The 24,340-nt window shown below is 41.3% G+C and overlaps 1 protein-coding gene across 3 annotated transcripts in view; it reads left to right on the top strand.

Annotated features, from left to right (window-relative positions):
- LOC138954153 (uncharacterized) overlaps positions 1–24,340 on the top strand; it is a 35,809-nt gene that overhangs the window by 9,464 nt on the left and 2,005 nt on the right. The window contains exons 2-6 of one of the 3 annotated variants that reach the window (XM_070326050.1): positions 10,502–10,571; positions 11,073–11,195; positions 13,834–13,968; positions 20,867–21,499; positions 22,748–22,929. In XM_070326050.1, the coding sequence (XP_070182151.1) occupies positions 10,521–10,571; positions 11,073–11,195; positions 13,834–13,968; positions 20,867–21,499; positions 22,748–22,929 (1,124 nt within the window). In that variant the 5' untranslated portion in view covers positions 10,502–10,520. Of the gene's footprint in view, positions 1–10,189; positions 10,572–11,072; positions 11,196–13,833; positions 13,969–20,866; positions 21,500–22,747; positions 22,930–24,340 lie in introns of those variants that run through there. The other 2 variants (XM_070326051.1, XM_070326052.1) reach the window with 2 other exon arrangements.

Consider the following 24,340-nt stretch of genomic DNA (forward strand, 5'->3'; position numbering starts at 1 on the left):
CTCACTCTAGATCTGATTTAATTGTTGTCAGTAAATTCTCTCTCTAACTTAGCTTTAGTTGCAAGTCAATTTATTGGAATAATTATGATTAATGATAAATGTACAGAAACTAAATTTATTGCAGACATAACACTAAAACTGATGCATGCATCTCAGATTTGGAAATCAGAGAATTTTATGGTAAAAGGGAGGCAATCAATCAAGAAAGAAGAATAACAGACTACTCAGACTTGGCTTAAGTGTATAAAGTGAGATGTATTTCTGATCCTGGTCATTGCTAGGTGTTTGCCATGGAGTCTGGCTTATAAAAATTCAGGAAGAGAATAATGTTTGGATAAGTGAAGGAAAAGTAATCAAAGATCACCATATCAAGCCAGGCTTTGCTTGCGGTCGCTCTGGTACTGAGGTCAAGCAGTGCGGCCGGCTAACAGGTAGTTTAGGGTCGCTTGTTGTCTTGTCACCATTGGCATAAAAAAGAAGAATGGGTTTTCCGTGTGACCTTGTGCTTAATTAAAATATATGAAACTGTAGATGTTGCGGAACTTTAGACTTCATACATGCCTAATATTACCGAATGTAGGAGGATAATGCCAACCTTGTTTTCCTTGCGTTTTTTGAATAATTCATCTCTAATCACACAAACTCACACACAAAATTTGAACAAGAAAGTGAACTTAGCAATCGACATTTTTACTGAATCAAAATATAACACACAACAGAGTAACAAAAAACAAAAAAAATACAGTTGGGAGTACAAATATGTCCAACCATTAATTCTATGTTTCATTTATGCTTGTTTGTTGTGGGAACTCTGCTGCAACTATCTTTAGTTTTGGCCTGGATATGCAGAGACTATGTCAATGAGAGACTTGCCTTCACCACTGGGCCTTTTGCAGATTGCCCAGGGCTGCTTCCCGTATTATCTTGGCCTATATACCGTAAAGTACCTTGTAAGCGCCCAGTATCGAGTAAGCGCCCACCCCCCACTTTTAGTCCAAAACCGTGCATAGGGTATAGTACCTTGTAAGCGCCCACCCCCCACTTTACACCATTGAAATCAGGCGAAATAAAAATTCCGCACTTGATCTGCTAGTTTTGTGAATGATTTCCCTTTCTTGCAAACCCTATCACGTGTGTCTGCACGCCTTGGATCTAAACGCCTGCAAGTCCATGATTACAAGATGCCGCGAATCAAATCGTACACCGTTGCATTTAAGCTGTCAGCTCTTGACTATTTGGATAATAACGCCAATGGAAACACACACACACACACACACACACTACTCCCCCTCCTCTCGCTCTCTCTCTCTCACTCTTTCTCTCTCTCTCTCTCTCTCTCTCTCTCTCTCTCTCTCTCTCTCTCTCTCTCTCTCTCTCTCTCTCTCTCTCTCTCTCTCTGCCGAAAACAGTCTTTGGCCAAGTAAAATAGACTGCTGCCCATATCCAGAAGACGTACCCCTTGTTCAAGGGAAACGGAGACACACTGTGCGGCCGACAGCGGCAACTCTGCAGACAAGAAAAGGATGCGACGACATTTGTCTCCCCAAGCTCTTCTAATGACAATACGAACAAGAAAAACAATTGACGGTGGAAAAAGAAAGAAGATATGATTACGAAGTGATCAAAGATCACATTTCTCAATGAAAACTGCTCGTGCATAGGGTGTAGTACCTAGCCGGTAAGCGCCCACCCCCTACTTTGGGTCGGAATTGGTGCACAGGGGGGGGGGGGGGGGGGTGGGTGGGCGCTTACAAGGTACTTTACGGTATATATAAGAAACATTACGATGTATCAATACAAACAACATTGCACTTACCGGTTCTGTGGTTCTTGGTTTTCTTTGTGTCGTCTCTGCTGCGTCGTCTGCTACGGATAAGACTTTTCTTCTTTTTCCAAATGAAGAGTCAAGACATGGGACGGTACTCTTTAGAATTATGCATCAGTTGTCTTCCCTACCATTACGTTAACGAAAGTGAAACTAAACGCACTCGCCGAGACGTCGTTGTCGGTTTCGTTACCGTAAGCGGAACGCGTAATGATACATAGATTTTCCTTAAGTTAACCACTACTACTACCACTGGCACTGTACACTTAATCTCCCTATTATCAAGTTAGTGTATCAACTTTTGAACGAACTGCGCCCAGTAGTTTCCCAGCAATAAGCTGTTAAGTCGAGACAGACAGACAGACACACACACAGACAATTAAAGTCTGCTGAGCCCTAGTGCCAGCGTACTCGGGGATAAACTGATCCTTGTTAACGTGATTTATCAACATTTGCCATCCTTGAGGACACTTGTGACGCTGTGTTCTCGGTAACTCTTTACAACCACCAGTGCTATCATTGGAAAATACTCATCCTGAAGACGTACTGTTCAATCGTATTACCCTTGGTTGCATTCTAACTAGCAGGGAGGTAACTCTTTAGAACACCAGTGCTATCATTGGGAAATACTCATCCTGAAGACGTACTGTTCACTCGTATTACCCTTGGTTGCATTCTAACTAGCAGGGAGGTAACTGCAATAACAGGAACATTTTTGATACAACTACCGAGAATGGTTTTTTTTTTTTTAAATCTGTCGAAGGGCATAAAGTCACCTTTGGTCAAAACGTTTGTTGTGCTTATGCTATCTTCCCAGCGAACACCGTATGTTGATTGATATGAAGCAACTGCTGTGTCACTGAATACCCCTACATATGTCTTGACATGCGGTAGTGTCAAGTTTACCGTAGAGTCGAGTTTATTTCTATCCCCTGAGCTGCAACTTTTAGCTCGCCTTTGCTTCATTCAGTATATTCGATATTTTTTATCCCAAAACAACCCATCAACAACCAATGATGCATTCATGGAAACAATTCACAGATTGTTAAACATAAGTTCACGACAATATTTTCAAAACAACCAACAGAGGTAGAACATGTTCCAGCTTGTCTAGAGAAACCGCGAGAAAAATCCCAAGACGGGTGTACAGGGAGAGATCTAGTGATCCCGTACGACAGCCTGCGGTATGTCGCTTTCAAATCCCACCTGGCACTTTATTCAATGTTGAGTGAAAGCACACAGTGTCTGTGATTTAACTGGTTCACTCTTCACCAAACCGGGAGGTGTTGAGGCTATTTGGAGCGGTATCACTACAAAAGGCGCTGCATTTCAGCAATCACGCCGTGGATTCTTTTGACACTTTCAGAATGTTACGCCTACTTTCCGTTCTTCAAATAAAATGTCGGATAGTTAAAGGTATTTGCTCAGAGGATTATGCAAAGTTCTGGAAGCAGTTTTCAAACCCGTCTTAGAGTTGCGGGTCTCTCACAACATGCTGCGGTACCCCAGCAATATAAAAAAAAAAAATGTCGAGTGTGTTTGCAGTTCTTGCAAATTCAAACCAGTTGCTACACGAAAATAAAACTTTAGCGCTGTTGGTATCAATCATTTTGTGTATATCCGTACCAGGTCAGATAGAGCCATTTGAGTGGGTACGGATATATCCGTACCTGGGAGACAATGAGTTAAGTGCCAAAACTTGCATAACCCAACTTCCTGAAGCAGACTTCACTAAATTGACTTGAGGCTTGACGTTATGATTTGGTGGCCAAGACTGAGAATGATGTGACTGTGTGTTCGCTGGCATCCCTGGCCTTCAATATCTCTTGACAGTAGTGTCCAGTTTACATTACTGACGAGTTAAATATCATTTGTATTCTCTGAGTGACAAGGTTTTGCTCGCCCTTGCTTCATTTAGTATATATGTTACAGTAAATTCATCAAACCACTCAATTTGTAAATTCACTCCGTAAATTAACCAATTTACTGAAAAATTCAGGAAATTTACAAATGAACTGAGTTTGACACCCAGGAAATTTACAAATTTACTGGTTTGATGAATTTACTGTAGCATATACATTATTGGATAACATAACATCAGTCACAAACAAATAGAAATCAATTCGTCTATTGCTAGACATAATTACATAAAACCATATTTTCTAAAGAACAAGACAGTGGTAGAACATGTGCCCGCTTGTCTAGAGAAACATGTGCCCGCTTGTCTAGAGAAACATGTGCCCGCTTGTCTAGAGAAACATGTGCCCGCTTGTCTAGAGAAACATGTGCCCGCTTGTCTAGAGAAACATGTGCCTGCTTGTCTAGAGAAACATGTGCCCGCTTGTCTAGAGAAACATGTGCCCGCTTGTCTAGAGAAACCGCGATCACAATCCCAGGACGGGTACATGAGAAGAAATCTGTTAATCCCAGACGACAGCTTTGTATGTGTCGCTTTCAATTCACACCTTATTCACGTCTGAGTGAAAGCAGACAGTGTTTGGGATTGAACTAGTTCTCTCTGCGCTTATCTCTCTTAAACCATTTATTGTACTTCAAATCGCGAGTCCAAAATATATTTGTTCAGAATCGTGAAGGGAAAAACCGTTGAAAAGCTTTTGACTGAACTTAGAATAAAGATTGTTGATCATTTGAGATAGGGAAACAGAGAGAGAGAGAGAGAGAGAGAGAGAGAGAGAGAGAGAGAGAGAGAGAGAGAGAGAGAGAGAGACAGACAGACAGACAGACAGACAGAGAGACAGAGAGACAAAGAGAGACAGAGACAGAGAGACAGAGACAGAGACAGACAGAGACAGAGAGACCGAGATATTTATCGAGGGTAATAGATAAGCAAGAATATTGCTTTTTATACATCCAGCCCTCGCCCTAATATAGGGTCAACAAGAACCGAAAACACATTTAAGTACAATTTCCAAGTGTCAATTTTTAACATAATTTAATTTAGATCTGCATATTATTATAATTTTTGTTTAACATGCACATACATTTTAAATGAATTGATGAACCATTCAGCACATGTTTAGTTGCATTATGTGCGACATATAATTTTTTTGAAGCTGTCTGTGTTTGTTTTATGTTTAAGAAAAATAGGCAGTGAGTTCCATAGGACCGCACCTGAATAAAGAAGGCTTGATTTGAAAAGGTCAATACGTGGAGTCGGTGTTATGATTTTTAGTCTGTTATAGTTCAAAATAAAATTATCACGTAATGTCTCCGGTGCATATCCTGACATCACTTTATGCATCATAACACCTTTATTATACAATAATCTTTTTTGAAATGGTAATACTTGCAAATTTTTATAATCAGATTCTGAAGGAGTGTGATTTTTTAGCATTATAAGCTTAACTGCTCTTCTGTGAAGACTGGCTAAAGGTTTCAAAACATTAGCACTTGCACAATCCCATAGAGTGGATGCATAATCAATATTTGACAAGATGTGATTGTAAAAACAAATCTTTCGCGAATGGAAATTCAACAAATGTTTTATTTTAGATAACTGATATATTTTTTTGGGAAGCAATCTTACAGATGTAATCAATGTGATCATGCCATGATAAATTATTATCAATGTTTACACCAAGGACTTTATGGTGAGACACTTCTTCCAATACTTGATTTTTAATATAAAGAGGTGGAATGCTCGATAATAGATTTTGTCGTTTCTGTCTTGTGGTTATTAGCATAAATTTTGTTTTTGTATGGTTAAGAGACATATGGTTTAACTCTGACCAATTCAGGAGTGCATCAATGCTTTCTTGGAGAGTTTTTGACAAATAATGTATGTATTGAGAGAGACAGAGAGTGACAGAGACAAAGACAGACAGCCAGACAGACAGCCAGACAGACAGATAGACAGAGATAGACAGACAGAGAGACAGATCAAACGAACGAATGGTTTACTGCGTAGGCCGACGGCCCATTGCAACAAGGCAACAGTGGGCTGGGGAAATGAACTCGAAAAATACACAATAGTTGGACATTCCGACTGTTGGAATAACGCGTCACGGATACCTGTCAGTGTCTTTTCTCAAATTGTAACGTTTTCACTGGATCATTCACGACAGGGGGTGGGGGTTGACGGACCCATAACGGACTATGTACTCTCGATTTTCTTGTTCTGTAAAGCATTGAGTCTAAAAATACGCTGCCAAACACCTTTCATTGATTATTCTGGAATCAGACATAAATATGTTATAAGTCAAATCGTACACAGTAGGGATCAGCTTAAACATTGTTCGACAGTAGTGTCGTGTTTACATAGTACTGTTCAGTCTGACTGACAAGTTTTTGCTTGCTTGTTTGTGTGTTTGTTTGCTTAACGCCCAGTCCACCACGAATGGGTGATATCAGGGCGGTGCTGCTTTGACATCTAACGTGCGCCACACACAAGACAGCAGTCGCAGCACAGGCTTCATGTCTCACCCAGTCACATTATTCTGACACCGGACCAACCAGTCCTAGCACTAACCCCATAATGCCAGACGCCAGGCGGAGCAGCCACTAGATTGCCAATTTTAAAGTCTCAGGTATGACCCGGCCGGGGTTCGAACCCACGACCTCCCGATCACGGGGCGGACGCCTTACCACTAGGCCACCGTGTTGCGGTTTGCTTGCTTGTGCATCATTAATTATTATGAGTTATTTCTAATATGCTGACTGTTAGCAAATGATAACAAGGCATGTCGAGAAAAAAGATATCAAGCATGAGCCTTTTAGGCGAATGCTGATATCGTTTGTGAGACATGACTGTTGTCATTTGCTAACAGTCCGCATATTAGAAATAACGGTTTTATTACCGTTTAATTCGACGAAAACAAATTTCGAAGCGACCCCGCGAATTAGACAGAACAGCCGCAATGGGAACTGGAGCGCTCCTACCTGATTTTGCCTGTCAGTCAAAGAATTATCGTGACCTGTGTCAGCCAATCAGAGTAATACTCCTGACGTGATGAATATTCACAGATCAACTGCGTTTGACACACAACAATCTCACAAGATAAACCATGTTCAACATGCGTTTCTGTTGCTTCGCTTTTTTTTGTTGAATAGCGAGCGACAGATTTAGAACCGACTCAAGACGGATGGGAAATGACGTAAAGATACATTTGACGTAACGCGAGTGACGCAATTTTACTTGATTTTCCGAACTTAGGTAATTTAGATTTCAAGTGAGCATTTCACACTCAGAGGATGGGCGGTACCTTGCTGTTCCGTAAAGCACCCACCGACAAAACTCGCTTATCGGTATTTTTTTTTAGATAAAGAGAGTAGACAGCATTTGAAGTGTCATTCTGTAGAATAAATCACGCTGATATTGTTGATTTACATTTTTACTTTGTTTTGTCAATTTTTAGCTTGATATACAAAAAGGGTCCCTGCCTGAACGTTATAACATTTAACAGGTCACCTAGAATCCGTCCTAATTGGTCAAAAAGCCATATGGGGCACTGAATTGGTAATAAACTTGATTATTGGACAAGAAAAATAAAAATGCAATAGACCAATCCATCGATTGCTGCATATAAGTACACGAAACCACGTAAAAGGCAGAACATGCAGAATCGGCATGTCCCCGCTTGTTTAGAGAAACCGCGAGAAAACTCCCCAGACGAGTACATAAGAAAAGATCTATAGCGATCTCATAGGACAGCTTATAATGTGTATATCGCTTTGAAATCACACCTGGCACTTTATTCAATTTTGACAGAAAAGCTACAATGACGGCGATTGAAGTCCTTGTCCTTTTTAGAATCTTGCTCAAAAGCCATCAAAAGTCTGCCAGGGGACGACAACATCTTCGCTGACATTATGTCACGATCAGCATCGGATCAACAGATTGCATACGCACCTTAGCAGGTCGGAGGATGCCTGAGAAAAGAATGGAACATTCTTTTTTTCAGGGGGGGACGTGTGAAGGAAATCACGAATAACATTGACAGGCAAAGTTTATAGTGATACCCTCCACGCTTTTAGAGCGCTAACCGGAGATAGTAGCGTGACGTAGAGAAGTGTATTGCACGTATTGTGAATTCAGCTCACTGACCGAGAGAGTTGACTTTGTAAATCGCAACGAATATATTGTTACACTTAACCACTGTCCAGCGACAGGGAGGGGTTGTCACATGAATCGACCGGGAGAAAGGAAGCCCGAGTAAAGCACTTAACAGGTAAATGGAATAAGCATTTGAATACCGTTAATACTCGGAAGATTTTAAATAGACGTAATTAAGATACTTTCCGGAAGAAATATGGGTTTTTATGGATACAAATAATCTGTTTGCAACAATAGTGTTCAGAAACATGGAAACCCTTCCCCTTAATCAAATCTTTTCAGAAAACATTGACCAACCCGACCGCCTAACACGCTGCCCCACAAAAAAAGAAACAAAAGCACAAAAGGCAAGACCCGTCTGGTCTTAGTTGTCATGGTCAGAGAACGAGGGAGATACCATGATGACAACACAGCGAGAGTAGCTCCAATGTTAACAAGACGTTGGTCTTCGTTGTCATGGTTAGTGAAAGACAGAGATACCATGATCACAACACAGCGAAAGTAGCTCCACTGTTAACAGCGTTCTGGTCTTCATTCAATTCATTTTCAATTCAATTTATTATCTGAATGTGAGACAAAACAAATATTTCTTTTGGCTCGTATACACACTATATAACACAGACTGATTAAACGTGTATAAATGCGCCTCCTAAGCATGTGTTCAACATGGGATTGTTGGTGTTCATCAAGAATTGAACACCAATCACAGAATGTGCTTCGTTCTAAAACCCAGCGTTTCTGAATTACAATACACCAGTTAACAGTTCCAACGCTACATGGAAGAGAGAAGAAAACCCACGTGATACCGAAAGCGATTATGATTGGTCGAGATGTTTTCGACGAGTAACGTTTGCATCGTCTGCACGGCAAAGCATGGTGATAGAGAGGGCGAGTGTGCTCGTCGGTTCATTTCCATCAAAGTTGCAGAGTCAACTTCAAGTTCATTCCATTTCAGTGGTATATAAACTTGCCCAATAACTGGTTGCAGTAATGTAGTTTACCGACTTTGGAAATGGGGGTCCCAATTTTGCAAATCACCACAAAAGTGCACTTTCTTCAGCCAATCAGTCTATGCGTTCAAATCTCCGGAACTTACTCGCAAAAGTGATATGCACATGCGCAAATTCCACGGAACTGGAAGTGGAAGTAGAAAAAGTACTCGAAAAATCAACGAGAGCAGGTTATTCACCCAAGATGACATTCCAGAAGAAAACCGGAACAAGACGAAATCAGTCAGAGAGACCGCCATCGCAACCAGCCGTGGACACGGCCAAGGCTACGCCAAATGTAACTGCCTCGGAGTATGCACAACAAACAAATGAAAATGCTTCAAAGCTCGGCTTCAATGTACTACTCATTGCCACCCCCGATCTGCTAAATGCAAGAACCATCATGCTTAAAAAAGAAGCAGGTGACCTCTGTGGTACGTTGTTGTCGTTGTTTCCATGTTTTAGCGTGACACGAAAACATGAGCGTTATTAGCAAAAGCGTGAAAGGCGGTAAAAACGACGCTCTCATTAGCAATGACATGACAATGTGAGCGTTATTATGAACGAATGTTATGTGTGTGTGCGTGTGTTGAAACAACATTATTTGTTGTATTTGCTTTAATTCTCATTTCGCTAAAACTATACAGTGCATTAGGAATTTAATTATTGTAAATTAATTAAACAATAAAAACAAATACAATAATTAAATTCCTAATGCACTGTATAGTTTTAGCGAAATGAGAATTAAAACAATGCTTAAACATAACAAACATCGTTATTTGAACACTTTACTCACATATTCCATTCAACCATTCACTATGATTCATATATCAGTGTAGCTTGAACGCCATTCAACAATCTTGCTCACTCGGTGCACATTGTATACAATGTGCAACTTTATGGTCTTGCTCATTGTATACAATGTGCAACTTTATGGTCTTGCTCATTGTATACAATGTGCAACTTTATGGTCTTGCTCATTGTATACAATGTGCAACTTTATGGTCCTGCTCATTGTATACAATGTGCAACTTTATGGTCCTGCTCATTGTATACAATGTGCAACTTTATGGTCTTGCTCATTGTATACAATGTGCAACTTTATGGTCCTGCTCATTGTATACAATGTGCAACTTTATGGTCCTGCTCATTGTATACAATGTGCAACTTTATGGTCCTGCTCATTGTATACAATGTGCAACTTTATGGTCTTGCTCATTGTATACAATGGGCAACACTTTTGCTCATTGTATACAATGTGCAAGATATGCTGCTCATTGTACATAATGCGCAAATTGTACAGAATGGATACGACACGTACAATTCCAAAATGGCCGCGGAACTGTTAATCGGTGTATAGAAAAGGGTTACAATGTGTTGACTCTGCATGAAGAGTCAGACCTGATCACACCTACTTTACTATTGACACTTATGCAACCAGTTATTCTATTTAGATATTGATAATCGTTCATGTAATTCGTCGCTGGGGTGTCTAAATTACGGCGAATCGTAAGTGCCTTTGGATTACTCCCCTTTAAGATGAACATGTGCACTAACTGTTGCTAAAGGATCGCCACTGGCAACAATACTTTTCTAATTGCAACATGATGTTAGGCGAAACAGGGCGAGCACAATGGCGAGCCAGCAGGGAGGCAGCGGATCCATTGCAAAGAAACCACGTCTGGTAGGCCGCTGTCACCGTGTTGTGATGTGTATCATTCTGTGTTCTTAGCTGTGGTGTGTTGTCCATCGTTTTAAAAGTGTTATGTTGTCAGCCGTGGTGTCCATCGTGTTGCATGTTGTCCATTGTGTTGTGTTGTCCGTCGTGTTGTGTTGTCCATTGTGTTGTGTTGTTCATTATGTTATGTTGTCCGTCGTGTTGTGTTGTCCATTGTGCTGTATTGTGTTGTCTATTGTGTTGTGTTGTTCATTGTATTGTGTTGTCCATCGTGTTGTGTTTTCCATCGTGTTGTGTTGTTCATCGTGTTGTGTTGTCCATCGTGTTGTGTTGTCCATCGTGTTGTGTTGTCCATCGTGTTGTGTTGTCCATCGTGCTGTGTTGTCCATCGTGTTGTGTTGTCCATCGTGTTGTGTTGTCCATCGTGTTGTACGTGTTGTCCATCGTGTTGTGTTTTAACACGTACATTCTCACAACAAAAGAGGTCACTCGCATCGAACCTTTCAGGCGTGCTGCCAGTGCAGCAGGGAATCACGGTGCATCAGGCAAGGGGAGTGTGACTGCCGTGCGAACTGCACCCCCTGTACCAACTGTGCTGCTCAGGGCTGTACGAATCGCGCCGTTGATCTGGTACGTCTTGGGTAGCGGTGTACTCTCTCTCTCTCTCTCTCTCTCTCTCTCTCTCTCTCTCTCTCTCTCTCTCTCTCTCTCTTTCTCTCTCTCTCTTTCTCTCCCCCTCTTTCTCTCCCCCCTCTCTCTCTCTTTCTCTCTCTCTCTCTCTCTCTCTCTCTCTCTCTCTCTCTCTCTCTCTCTGTCTGTCTAAGTTCAATTCAATTCAATTCAATTCAATTCTCTCTCTCTCTCTCTCTCTCTCTGTCTCTCGCTCTCTCTCTCTCTCTCTCTCTCTCTCTCTCTCTCTCTCTCTCTCTCTCTCTCTCTGTCTGTCTAAGTTCAATTCAATCCAATTCAATTCAATTATCTCTCTCTCTTTTCTCTCTCTCTCTCTCTCTCTCTCTCTCTCTCTCTCTCTCTCTCTCTCTCTCTCTCTCTCTCTCTCTCTCCAATTTTTTTGTAAATCTGCTATAGTAAATGTGTCAGCAAATTTGTCCGAGGGTATGGGTGAGGTAACCTTTGACGTTTATGTTCACGATCCACACAATGCAAAAGAAAAATATGTTTGGTGTTCAAAATTTTATTCACTAAAATTACTAAATGAAAAAAGATCTTCGGTTTACTTCTAAAATGCAAAAATGTTTATCTTCAAACCAAAATCTAAAACAAATACAAAAACTATATTTGTTATCATCTAATTCTTAAAATACATATTGTACAACTATATGTTCATAATACAATACCTATTTCATCATGTCACTTCAGTTTCTTTCAATGAATAATCTTCTCCATTATTCAAGATGACCACATGATTCTTTGCATTCTATGACTATCTTATGTTGCCAATGAAAAAGTACTTATGAAACCAAAAAGTGCTTTAAATAATTATAACTGACTACTTTAAAAATAAAACAGCTAAGCCAAAGAACTCATTAACATAAAAAAAATAGCATTCACATACTTCAAATAATCTGTTGTCACTAATTCCTTTCTAAATTTACTAAGACACAACATTCCTGAGAGTTCTAAAACACTGATTCCTGACTTCCTGACAATCAAAGGGAAAGTAATCCTGACATTCCATTTGTCAAGAACAAGCACAGTTCCTTCCCTTACACTAAATAGACAAATCAGTAAGCCCCCAAAAGTACTTTGTAAAATGGGAAAGAATGAATAAGAATGAATACTTTCACAGGTTTACATGTTTTAGTGAGATTAAGACTTTTAACAAGATTTGACAAAAGAAGTGTTACCAGACATGCTACAATTTTATCGCCACAAGTTGAAGGCACATCAAACAACAAACAATAACCAGCCAACCAACCCATCTCTGTCTGTCTATCTCTGTCTGTCTATCTCTGCCTGTATATCTGTCTGTCTATCTCTGTCTATCTCTGCCTGTCTATCTCTGCCTGTCTATATATGTCTGTCTATCTCTGTCTGTCTATCTCTGTCTATATCTGTCTGTCTATCTCTGCCTGTATATCTCTGTCTGTCTATCTCTGTCTGTCTATCTCTGCCTGTCTATCTCTGTCTGTCTATCTATGTCTGTCTATCTCTGTCTGTCTATCTCTGCCTGTATATCTGTCTGTCTATCTCTGCCTGTCTATCTCTGCCTGTCTATCTCTGTCTGTCTATCTCTGCCTGTCTATCTCTGCCTGTCTATCTCTGTCTATCTCTGCCTGTATATCTGTCTGTCTATCTATGTCTGTATATCTTTGTCCGTCTATCTCTGTCTGTCTATCTCTGTCTGTCTATCTCTGTCTGTCTATGTCTGTCTGTCTGTCTGTCTATCTCTGTCTATCTCTGTCTGTCTATCTATGTCTGTCTATATCTGTCTGTCTGTCTCTGTCTGTCGGCTATTTCTGTCTGTCTATCCCTTTCTGTCTATCTCTGTCTGTCTGTCTCTGTCTCTCCTGCCCCCCTCCCCTCCCCGGCTCAGCTCCTACACGGCCAATCTAATCTGTCAATGTGTTAAGGGTCGTATACATGCAGTGTCCGTTTCAGTGTCGATACATGCAAATAGACTGAACAGTCCTCACTGATGACGATCGCAACAGCCAACTTGATGGTTGAGTGTTTGGGACCCCGCCACCTGCTTGCTAAAGAGAAGAGATGTTCCGATCTCTCCCCCCCCCCCCCCCCCGCCCCCCTCGTTTTGTGGCACAAAACCAGGTAAAAATGGTAAAGATCCTGAAATCCATGTCGGGGAATAATAGAAACATGAACATACCCAGCATGCATCCCACGACACAGAGTAGAGTATAATTATATGGCCGACGCAACATAGGGTCAAGCACATACAATCCTCTTCGTGCTAAACCATGGGTGTACATGGGCGTTTTGGCCCACACACGCACAGGAAAATAAAATAATGTTTGAACATTTTTTCTGAGTACCATGTGAGGAAACACGTTCACATACTATTGCATGACAATAAGGTGAGTCACACTATCTAAAACAACGCTATGACAGAAGTGACTGTGATATCATGCACACAACACATATGAACATCGCTATGACAGAAGTGACGGTAATATCATGCATAGTACATATATGAACAGTGCTATGACAGAAATGACGGTAATATCATGATCATTACATATATGAACAGTGCTATGACAGAAGTGACGGTTATACCATGCACATCACACAGGGACCGGCTGTGGAATGTGCTCCGCCGTGCAGTACCTCTGGGTCACCGGGGAACCAGGCTGCCTGTCCTGCCCCGCCCTTGATGGCAAGATCACAGGAATCAGAGGACCAAGTGTTAAGGTTGTCAGACCATGAGGTAAATTCATCTCAGAAAAAAAAAACACCCACCGAAACCTCATATTTAAGACTTGAAGTTATGTTTCAAATGAATAAGGTGCATTATCATTAGTTTTACTCTTTTTGTGTTGGTTTAAACAAAACTTTATTCAATTTTAATCATGACAAGAACAATGCATGGATGATTACATACTCAAGCATATAATGCTTATTTTAAGCAATCATAATAATTACAAAACAAAGGTTAGCATGATGGCGGAATAAGTACATTAGCTCATTTCAGGAAACGAAAAACAAAACAAAAGACAAAACAGATACACAAACAAGCAGAAAATGGGAAGGGGTTGGTGATACAGGAGGTGGGGAAAGGGCAGCTAGCTAGTAGCTAGCTTAAGGGAAAAAGAAGAAGAAGAAGACTTGGAGCGCCAATATTTGAGGGTATTTTTTCAATTGTAATAAGTGCACATAAGACACTCGCACAAAGTTAATGCGTATTGTGATCAGAGGAAAAGTCACTACATTGCGCATAAATCGAGACATAATTGATAAGTCGGAAAACAACAAAAGAACATGAGAGAGGTTATGGGGAAACATTTTTCAGGCAGCATGTCGCATGACAGTGTCTAATAAATGTAATGAGTGAAGTATAGAGGCTCATTTACGGAACCTGCCCGTCTGTCTAATATAGTCCTGTACAGTTATGAATATGGTCTGATTGACATTTCGTGAATATTGCGGGATGCCTTTCAATAATATTTCGATATACTTATAATCATTTGTCAAATTATCAATGGACAATAATCTTATATCTCTATACAAAGGACAATGCAATAAGTAATGTTCAGCAGTCTCGCTGGGATAGCCACACTCGCATTGAGAGCAATCCTTAAGGTGCCGCTTACATAAATCAAAATTCAAATCACTCATACCAATACGCAATCTGCAATGATGTACTTGTTCAAATCTTTCTCCAAAATAATAATGGCATGGTACTTTAAAATCAGCACTTGACAAATAATTTTTGAACTCGCTCAAGGAGGTGGTCATTTTAACGTTATCTGGTAAGGTGTTCCATAGTACAGTCGTTTTGGGGATAAAAGAGTTGCGAAATAATTCGGTTCTATGGGGAGGCACATATCTTTCTAATGGTCTTCGTCTATGATACGGATTAATGTCAACTACAAGAGGGGGCAATACATTTACTAAGTACTGGGGGCATTTGTTATGTATCATCTTATGAAAAACAATTAATTTATGTCTTTTCCTTCGTTCTTCAAGGCTACATAGCCCACTTTCCTCATACAGCTTTGCATGGCTAGTGCCCTTAACTCCACCTATTATAATTCGTAGGGCTTCTAAGTGTAATTTTTCTAATGCATCTGCCATTATCTTAGTGCAATTATCCCAAACAACATCTGCATAGTCGAAATGGGGTAAAATAAAAGACTTGTACATTATTTCCAAACTTTTTCGACTTAATCTATATTTATAAAATCGTAAACAATTAATCAGTAAATTCGCTTTTTTAACTATGCTTTGGATGTGGGCATCCCACTTGCAGGTGCTCTGTAAAATCACTCCAAGGTGTTTGTGTTGATCTACTTTTTCTAAGAAGACATTGTTGAAAAACAAGGGTTGAGGGGGGATTAAATCACGTTGAATATTTAACAATTCAGTCATTCTCGTTAAATTTAACTTTCCATTTATTGGCCCATGCACTAATTTTATCAAGATCTTGATTTAATATATTGGTTCGTCTGTCTACATCTTCTAATGCAAGATACATGCTTGTGTCGTCAGCAAACAACTTAATTCCGGATTCAATATTCTTTACAATATCATTAATATAAACCAGAAATAAGAGCGGGCCTAGCACGGATCCTTGTGGAACACCGGCAGGAATCTTTTTAACATTAGACTGTGTTCCCTTAATTACAACAACTTGCTTGCGGTCTGTTAAATAATCACAGAACCATAATAATAACCGACCTCTAATGCCCACGGCTTCTAACTTGGCCAAAAGGCCCTTGTGCCACACTCTATCGAACGCTTTCGACACATCAAAAAATACAGCTTGGGTCGTAATGCCTCTGTCATGACAGGAACAAAATTCATTGTAAATCGAAATCAATTGGAATACACATGAATCATCTGGCAAAAAACCAGACTGCTGTGGAATGAGTATGTGATTTGCCTTTAAAAAATCAAAAACATGTACATAAACACATCTTCCTAACACCTTACCAACACAACTCAGTAATGATATAGGACGGTAATTATTACACAATTCTGCTGGACCTTTTTTATATACTGGAGTAACATGGGCTAGTTTCCACGAGGCAGGAAATTTTCCTTCAACTAAACTTCTATTAAATATTTTTAAAAGGGGTTCTGATACAACATCCACAGAAGCAATTAATAATCGGTTATGTATTAAATCGGGACCTGCAGCTTTCGTCTTCTTCAAATTTGTAATAACATCTTTTACTTCATTAACTGACAAGACTAAATTATTCATAAAACAATCAGAAATTTGGATTTCGGGAGGTTCATCGTCTGGATTGTCAATGGACGAATTCTGAATAAACTGATCATTAAAAATATTAGCTTTATCGTGGTTTAAATAATGTATTTGACCTTCTGAGTGGATTGGTGGAAGTTCCTCAGTTTTCATACCCTTCTTATTCATAAAGGATTTAACTAATTTCCACCATTGTTTAGTTCCGAATTTTGAAGGGTCTGAGATCTTTGTATCCAAATTGGAATAATACTCAATAATTCTTTCTCTTTTCTTTTGTGTCAATGAATTACGTGTCTGTCGATACAACAACCAATCTTCGGGTAAATCGGTTAATCTCGCTTTAGTGTGTATCTGATCGCGTGCATCAATTAAATCTAAGATGTCAGATGTTACCCACTCCTTGTCCTCCGATCGAACTGTTACAGTCTTAACCGGCATATTCTCTTTGGCAATGCTCATGAAAATCTGAGTAAAATCTTGGACATTTTCATCAAGACATTTATCAATAAAGACAGCAGACCAATCAACTTGGGAAAGTGATCCACAAAAACTTTCAATATTCATCTTATCATAATTATAAATGGTTCTTTTAAATGAGCGATTAGGAATAACTACAGTGTTTAATACTGCACATGGTACACTGTGGTCACTACACACAGGAGGAAAAACATCTACGCGCTGTATCATTTGCGGGGTTTGGGTTATTATTAAATCTAGGCAGGTACTACTTGTCTCCGTGACATGTGTTGGCAGGGTTACAAGTTGGGTAAGTTGATATAAGTTCAATAAGTTCAGGAGATGCTGGGAGGGGTTACTACCAAAATCGGAGTTAAAGTCTCCAAGGACGATAAATTTGACAAACTGGTTATTTACTCGACGAATGCTTTCGTCAACTAAGTCCCAATATTGGACCTTCGCATCAGGTGGTCGATAAAAAGACCCCACTAAAAGTCTATCTTTATGAAACTTAATTTCAGTCCAGACTGCTTCAAGTCCTGGCACGTGCAGGTTTGGACGTGGCTTACAAAACAAATATGTTTTAACATAAATGGCTACTCCCCCATGTGGGTCGTTTGGTCTGTCTAGTCTTATTGGAGGTTGAAAATTTGGGATCAGTAGTGAGGAACTGTCGTCTGTATGGGATAACCAAGTCTCAGATATGGTTAAAACGTCATGCTTTTGGACTTCAGGATGCAATAGATCAATTTTTTTTTAATACTGCGAGCGTTAATAAGGACGATGGACACTTGTTGTGGGGGACCTGGTTTTTTTTCAACATCTCCAGATAAATACAGGCGTTTCTGGGCAAATAGGCCGGAGGTGTATTCAAGGCGTGCAGAACAAAAACAAGTACATTCTTCACTGTAAAAACAGCTAACATTTTGCATCCAACGCGTCGGACTACCATCAATCTTACTCCTTGCAAATAAAAACACGAACAAGGCAAGTGTGACACGGCTCGGACATCTTAGGCACATCAAAATAAAAAATGGTAACAGGGAAGATTCGCACAAAAACTCTAACTTAAGGCCTAAAGCTACTGCCTTTACATGGAAGCAACCAATTCTAGCTCTATAAAGGATTAAATTAAGTGACATTTTCCAGCAACATCAGAAACAGTGTCGTGACGAGGAGAGTGCATTGCATGTTATCAACTGTGACTCTGGCGCTTAGTCTACATGGGAGATGGAAGCAAGAAGAGGGAAAAGTTTGCATAGGGATTTAAAAATACCAACAGAAGAAGTTGGACAGTTTATGTACAGACAAAAGAAGACGGGGTTGTCGTGCATTTGGGCTATAGCCGATGAGGCTCTCCATTTCATAAAAGAGTATGCATACAAGCAGTTCATAAACTAACAGGCAAAACATACAGTCCAACTCAAGAGTAAACTCCAGCATATAATTATGTGGGACTAGATTAGGATTGGAAACACACTACTGGACCAAGTGATTAACCTTTCAATCCATGCACAAGACAAAAGCAAACGCAAATACATCAGCTAAACAACCGTGCAAATATAATCGACAAACAACAAAATAGTTCTTCAGTTAGTGATCTTACTAATCAAAGAGCATCTAAATCCAGTAGCTACGCGACAAACAACTTTATAAATACTCCAACTATTTCAAATAATTACAGTCTATATGATCGGTTAATGAGACAGATAGAAAACCGGACACTCATAAACAGTGTTTTCTGGAGTGCATGACTGGACGCCACTATAGGTGCGGCAGCACTCAGTGTACTCACTATATCAGACACTGTGACAGTGCACGGGGAAATAGACTGAGGTTGTCAACAAGCGCGAGAGCTGCAAGAAAGGGTTACATAATCAACACGATCAGATGACAGTCTGATAAGCGATCAGCTAGACGACCAAGATGATTAACGCAGTCATCTAAAGAGTCAGTTGGGGGATAATCATCAAAGTGATCATACAACTTGTCGAACGAATACTGGAATAGAAAACTATGCAGTTAATCAGATAAGACATCAGGTTTGTATTCTTGTTTGTTTTTTAACTCGACAAACGCTGGTCCGGGATATGTGTTGATCTACAAGTATCCAACAGATTAAATGAATAATAGGAAATAACCAAGAAGCACGCAAGTTGATAATATTTAGGAACATGAGACTTCAAGCAGGACAAGTGCGTAACACAGTTTTGCCGGGTGCACATTTATTCAGGTGCAGCAGCACTTAATATACCTAGTGTACCCACTGTAAAAATCACTAAGTGCACGTGGAAACAAGTGGCCAGTCCACTAGCACAAGAGTTATAGGAAGGTGAAGCACAGGCACCTCATAGCGATTGAATCGAACACTAAACACTGAAAGGGGACAGCTCGCTCAAGCGTGTGAAGCGGTAGATTTTGTCTCTATGTTTGATAAATACGAGGCCGTCACGGACCCACGTGTCCTGGATCTTCTCGTCTCGCTTAAGCTGCCTGGCCTTGGCCGCGACAGAGGCCCTGCTGGCGGTGAGATCATCATTGATGAAGACCCGTGGAGAAGCTGAAGGCAGGCGAGGCCAGCCTTGGTCGCCCAGAGTCTTAGTGACGTCAGTTTTGTTCAGTCCTTTTCGCGCCTTCATCAGGCTCTGCTTGGCTCTGTAGGTGCTGAATTTGACGATGATTGAGCGAGGTCGTTGATTCGGCCCCTCTGTTGGTTTGCCTACACGGTGGCTCCTGTCAATGTCACTTACGGTAAGTTGCACACCCACACTTTCTGCAAGTTTGATGACAATGTTGTCGGTATTTTCATTGAGCCGCTCCGGCACAGGGCCAATGCGGACGGAGTTGCAACGAGTGTATTGTTCGAGGTTGTCAAGCTTGTCGTGTAGCTCTTTTATCTCGCCGTCTTTCTTCGCGACAGTTTGTTTAAGGGACATGATTTCCCCTTTTAGCTGGTCCACTACATGAGCACCCACGGCTCGCGCGATCATGTCCACCACCGACGGCTCAGCCAGAACATCACGAAGTTGCTGCTTCATCGTAAGCTCCCGAGGGGGTTTGAGTGGGTTAGAGCTCGTTGGCGATTTCGGGTTAGCTACTGCTGCTGGTGGGCTGTTGCCTTTGTTTACAGAATCGATCATGGTGCTTGACAAAATCTCTGCGTTTATGATCGTAGCTTCAGGATCAGACTCGAATACAATGCTATCATCGGCTGAGACGCACTGCCTCTTCCAGGTTTCGTCAATGTCCAATAAAGGAGACGTTGGGGGACGCTTGGTCCCGTCGCGCGACATGGGGAATTACGAAAAGGAATTATAGCTGTCAGGCGCCTGTAGTTTGAGACTTCGGGTGTTGATCCGACACAGTCACGCACACCAACTATATGTACGCGTGAAGTTCGTGGAGTTCGTGGCAGTTTAACAGCAAACAGACTCAATGGTGCATCACAACATGAAAATAGACCGGTCGGATACTAGGTCACGGATCATATAAGATATAAACTGTCAAAGTTCACAAGAAGCATTTTCGGCAAAACCATACCTTGTCAGTCCGGATCACAAACATGTTATACACTGTCTTGCTCACGCTTGTGAAGATACTTTTATTCCTCACTTGGCTGTTAGTGAATACATTGGAGAGCCCCAAACCAGCCGTCAGTCGTCCGCCATCTTTCTCTCTAGAAGATCTTTTTGTGTTGTTGTTGTTGTTGTTGTTGTTGTTGTTGTTGTTGTTGTTGTTGTTTTCCTTGTTTTTGTTTTTCATATAGAGCAACTTTAAAAAAAAAAATTATCTGCTGTGTTCTAGGCAAATATTGTGTGAACCACCAATCAGACATAAGTCCCTATTTGGTGTCTGTATTTTCACTGTCTTCATAGTTGACGTAGGTTGTGAATGATACTAGAAGTGAGCAGACAGTACATCATCATGTCTTTGATTCCAGAGAGAGTTTCTCAACGCCTGGTTCCCTCACCTTGAGAGCGAATCATACATAATCCCCCCGGCTCACATTGACACTGTGCATGAGAGAATGGCATATACCGGAGAAGGTGAGAGAATCCAGGTACTGAAAACACAGCAACAAATAGACATAGATGAGAGTAGAGAGGTCAGGGACACTGTCCACATAGACAGAGTGCTGAAAAATGTCCACCACTGCATGAATCAGATAAAGGACAAAGCCGCGAGGGAAAAAGAAATTATGGTAATTCTGACTCAAGCTAAACTTGGTGTATATGGTGCTGATACCCAAAGCATCTATACTGGTGCAGCCGCCAGGAACACGAACAGCGTCAAAGCAGAGCCGTTGAACCTGAAGGAGGACTTTGTTGACCTGATCGTCATACATCGCGAGCGTGGGATAATGATGTCGGCAATCATACCTCAGACAGAAGACGACCCCCTTGCAGTTCAAGAAGAACTAAAGAAGGCCGCTGCGTACCTGAAGCAAGCCAGAGATGTTGTGAGGCGCTCTGTTCTGGGTGACCTGGTCACACAGCCAGCCCTCCACCAGGCCATTGTCCTGCCCGACACAACGAGACGCTGTCTGAAGGAGGTGCTGGAAAACATGAGCGATGTAAGTTAACCCTTGACCTACACTCGCTCACACACGCAAAAACAGACGCACGCAGGAGAGAGAGAGAGAGAGAGAGAGAGAGAGAGAGAGAGAGAGAGAGAGAGAGAGAGAGAGAGAGAGAGAGAGAGAGAGAGAGAGAGAGAGAGCTTTGTTCACCAACGTAAAGTAAGGGCTAGTTCATAGCGCTATGCTCTTAGTCCACACACTGTGTGCAGTGTCCGTCCGTATGTCCGATCAAAAAAATTAACGTTAAGATTATCTGGGATGATTTTGAAGCTAGACCTTTAAACATTTTCAGACTTCTGGTATGTGATAATCTTCCGATTTGACCCCGATTCGATTGACCTTCGTCAAATGTTGGGGTCACAGCGGGGTCATGCTCTTCAACTTTTTAAGTTGAGTTTTGTTTCAGATATTTTGGAAACAAAGCCTCCACATTTCCCACAATTGTAGGTGTTATTAATCAGCAGACATGACCAAAATGTAGCTTGTTTCGTAAATGTTCACAGTAATAGCATGGACATGTTTGCTGGACAAGATGATCACCACTGAACATATCTGGAATATTACAGGTCACACTTTTGATCAAGTTTTTGTCGATTATTCTGATGCCAACGTTTCTCTTGAACATTTAATTTATGAAGCTGAAAGTGAAAGAGGAATTTTATATTGTTTTGTTTTGTATTGGGGTAAAGTCTTAAATGTGGGTTAGCTGACAGAGGTTATGAACAAACAATCTTTAAAAACAAAAAGGGTCTTATTGGGGGAGGTCGGGCATAAAAGGGGGTGGTTGTATAAGAAGGGAGGGACTCTTGTGGGAGGGGTGGTGGCGGGAGTCTTCCATGGAAGAGGGGGGGGGGGGTCCTAAAAGGTGTGGGGGTGGCGGGTTACATTGTTGTGGGACAAGACGAAGGCGAGTCAAATGAGCATTTGCTTTTTATTTTTCACTGGAGCTCTAAGAACAGTGCCCTGGAATAGTAGACGTCATTTTTTTTTGTCGCGAAAACGACGTCACTTGTACTTAACGTAGCCTAATGCGCGTCACCACAAACGGGAAACTATTTTCCGAAAAGATGGTTTGCTTTTGTCCAGAAAGTTGTCTTTTAGGCTGGTAAACACTAAAGCAGGAATGAAGAGATTTCCAACTCAGGTAGGCCTAATGTTACACTGTCTTTGTGTGCATCGTGTATTAAACCACCCCTTGTGCCATTTCCCGCATTGTTTACGGTCCGTGTGTGTTGACCTCAGTTACAGGAGTTGCAGGAAGGCCTCAGCGTCGAGTCAGGTCGGAATGTCAGCCACGTATGTCTTTGTGAGGACGACATGGCTGACCAGACAAGGCTCGACGCGTGGTGGAGGGCAAGCTTGGAACGGAATGAGGGCGGGGACCATGCCATGGATACAGCTACCTACACACAGTTGGTTGCCAGGTACTGTTGCATAGCTGTATCAACTATCATATCGTTGAAGGGCACGCACGCACGTTTATAATTACTTGGCTTTACGTCATCTATCTTTCTTTCTTTCTTTCTCAAGACCCCCCCCCCCCCAACCCCTCTCTCTCTCTCTGTCCGACTCTCTGTCTGTCTGTCTGTCTGTCTGTCTGTCTGTCTGTCTGTCTGTCTGTCTGTCTGTCTCTCTCTCTCTCTCTCTCTCTCTCTCTCTCTCTCTCTCTCTCTCTCTCTCTCTCTCTCTCTCTCTCTCTCTAGTCATCTACTGTAATTGTTATGCCTTAAATGACATGTTCAGATGTGTATTTTTGCATAACCTTTCGCTTACATTTACACGTTGCGTGTGGGTTGGTGCATGTGTGTGTTTGTGTATGTGTGTGTGTGTGTGTGTGTGCTTGTGTGTGTGTGTGTGTGCGTGTGCGTGTGTGTGTGTGTGTGTGTGTGTGTGTGTTGTGCCTGTGTGTGTGTGATATAATGTTATCCTACATACGTGAGAGAGATACCCGTGAGATAAAAATCGTTCAAATCACACGTGTGTATATCATGTAAATGAGGTCAACCGGAAGGTCATGCTATGTAAATTAGTAATTACATATTCATGAAGAACTACTTTTGCAACAAAATGGCAACTGCCACGAAACCGATTTGTCATCACTGAAAGAATTTTTTATTAGTGATGAGCTGTTCGAAGACATGTTTGGTGATGACGCGAATGACGAAGTCGATGAAGAAAAAAGCGAGTCATCCATGATTTATGATTTTTCTCCAATAGACTCATTCGTTCAGACAAACAAGAACAAGAACACTCTCCGAAAAACGGTTTACGATATATTCGTCGCCTATCGACGTTTATGGCGAAACACGGGGACAAAAGAAACACAGCACCATCCAACCACAAAAATTATGCAAAATTCTCTGCTCTCTTTTCATGAGTTTGAAAAAACCGGATGGCAAAGAGAATGAACCCTCCCCACGCTGAGCGGCCTTCTCAGCAGCATCCATCGACAGTTGAAGTCTAAAAAGTACTGTGCACCCGTTATAGACGGCCCCGAATTTGCACTTGTAACTGAGAGAAGTCGTGAAGACAAAGCAGAAGATTGTTAAACAGGGAGGTTGTGGCAACTTACCTAACAGGGCTCAACCGCTGAAAGATGAAGATGTTGACAAGCTGTGGCAGACAAAACAGCTCGAAGTCGCAGATCCAGAAGTAATCCTGAATACTCTGTGGTGGCAAAACACAGTCAACTTTGGTCTGCGCAGCGTGATACCTCACAGGCACATGCAGTGGGGAGACGTGTCCTTGCATGAAGACAGTAATGGCAGAGAATATCTCCAATTTTGCAAAAGACAATCCAAAACATGCCAGGGCGACATGTGAAGGAAAGCTGGG

This window comes from Littorina saxatilis, unplaced genomic scaffold, assembly GCF_037325665.1.
Source record: "Littorina saxatilis isolate snail1 unplaced genomic scaffold, US_GU_Lsax_2.0 SUPER_12_unloc_1, whole genome shotgun sequence".
NCBI lineage: Eukaryota > Metazoa > Mollusca > Gastropoda > Littorinimorpha > Littorinidae > Littorina > Littorina saxatilis.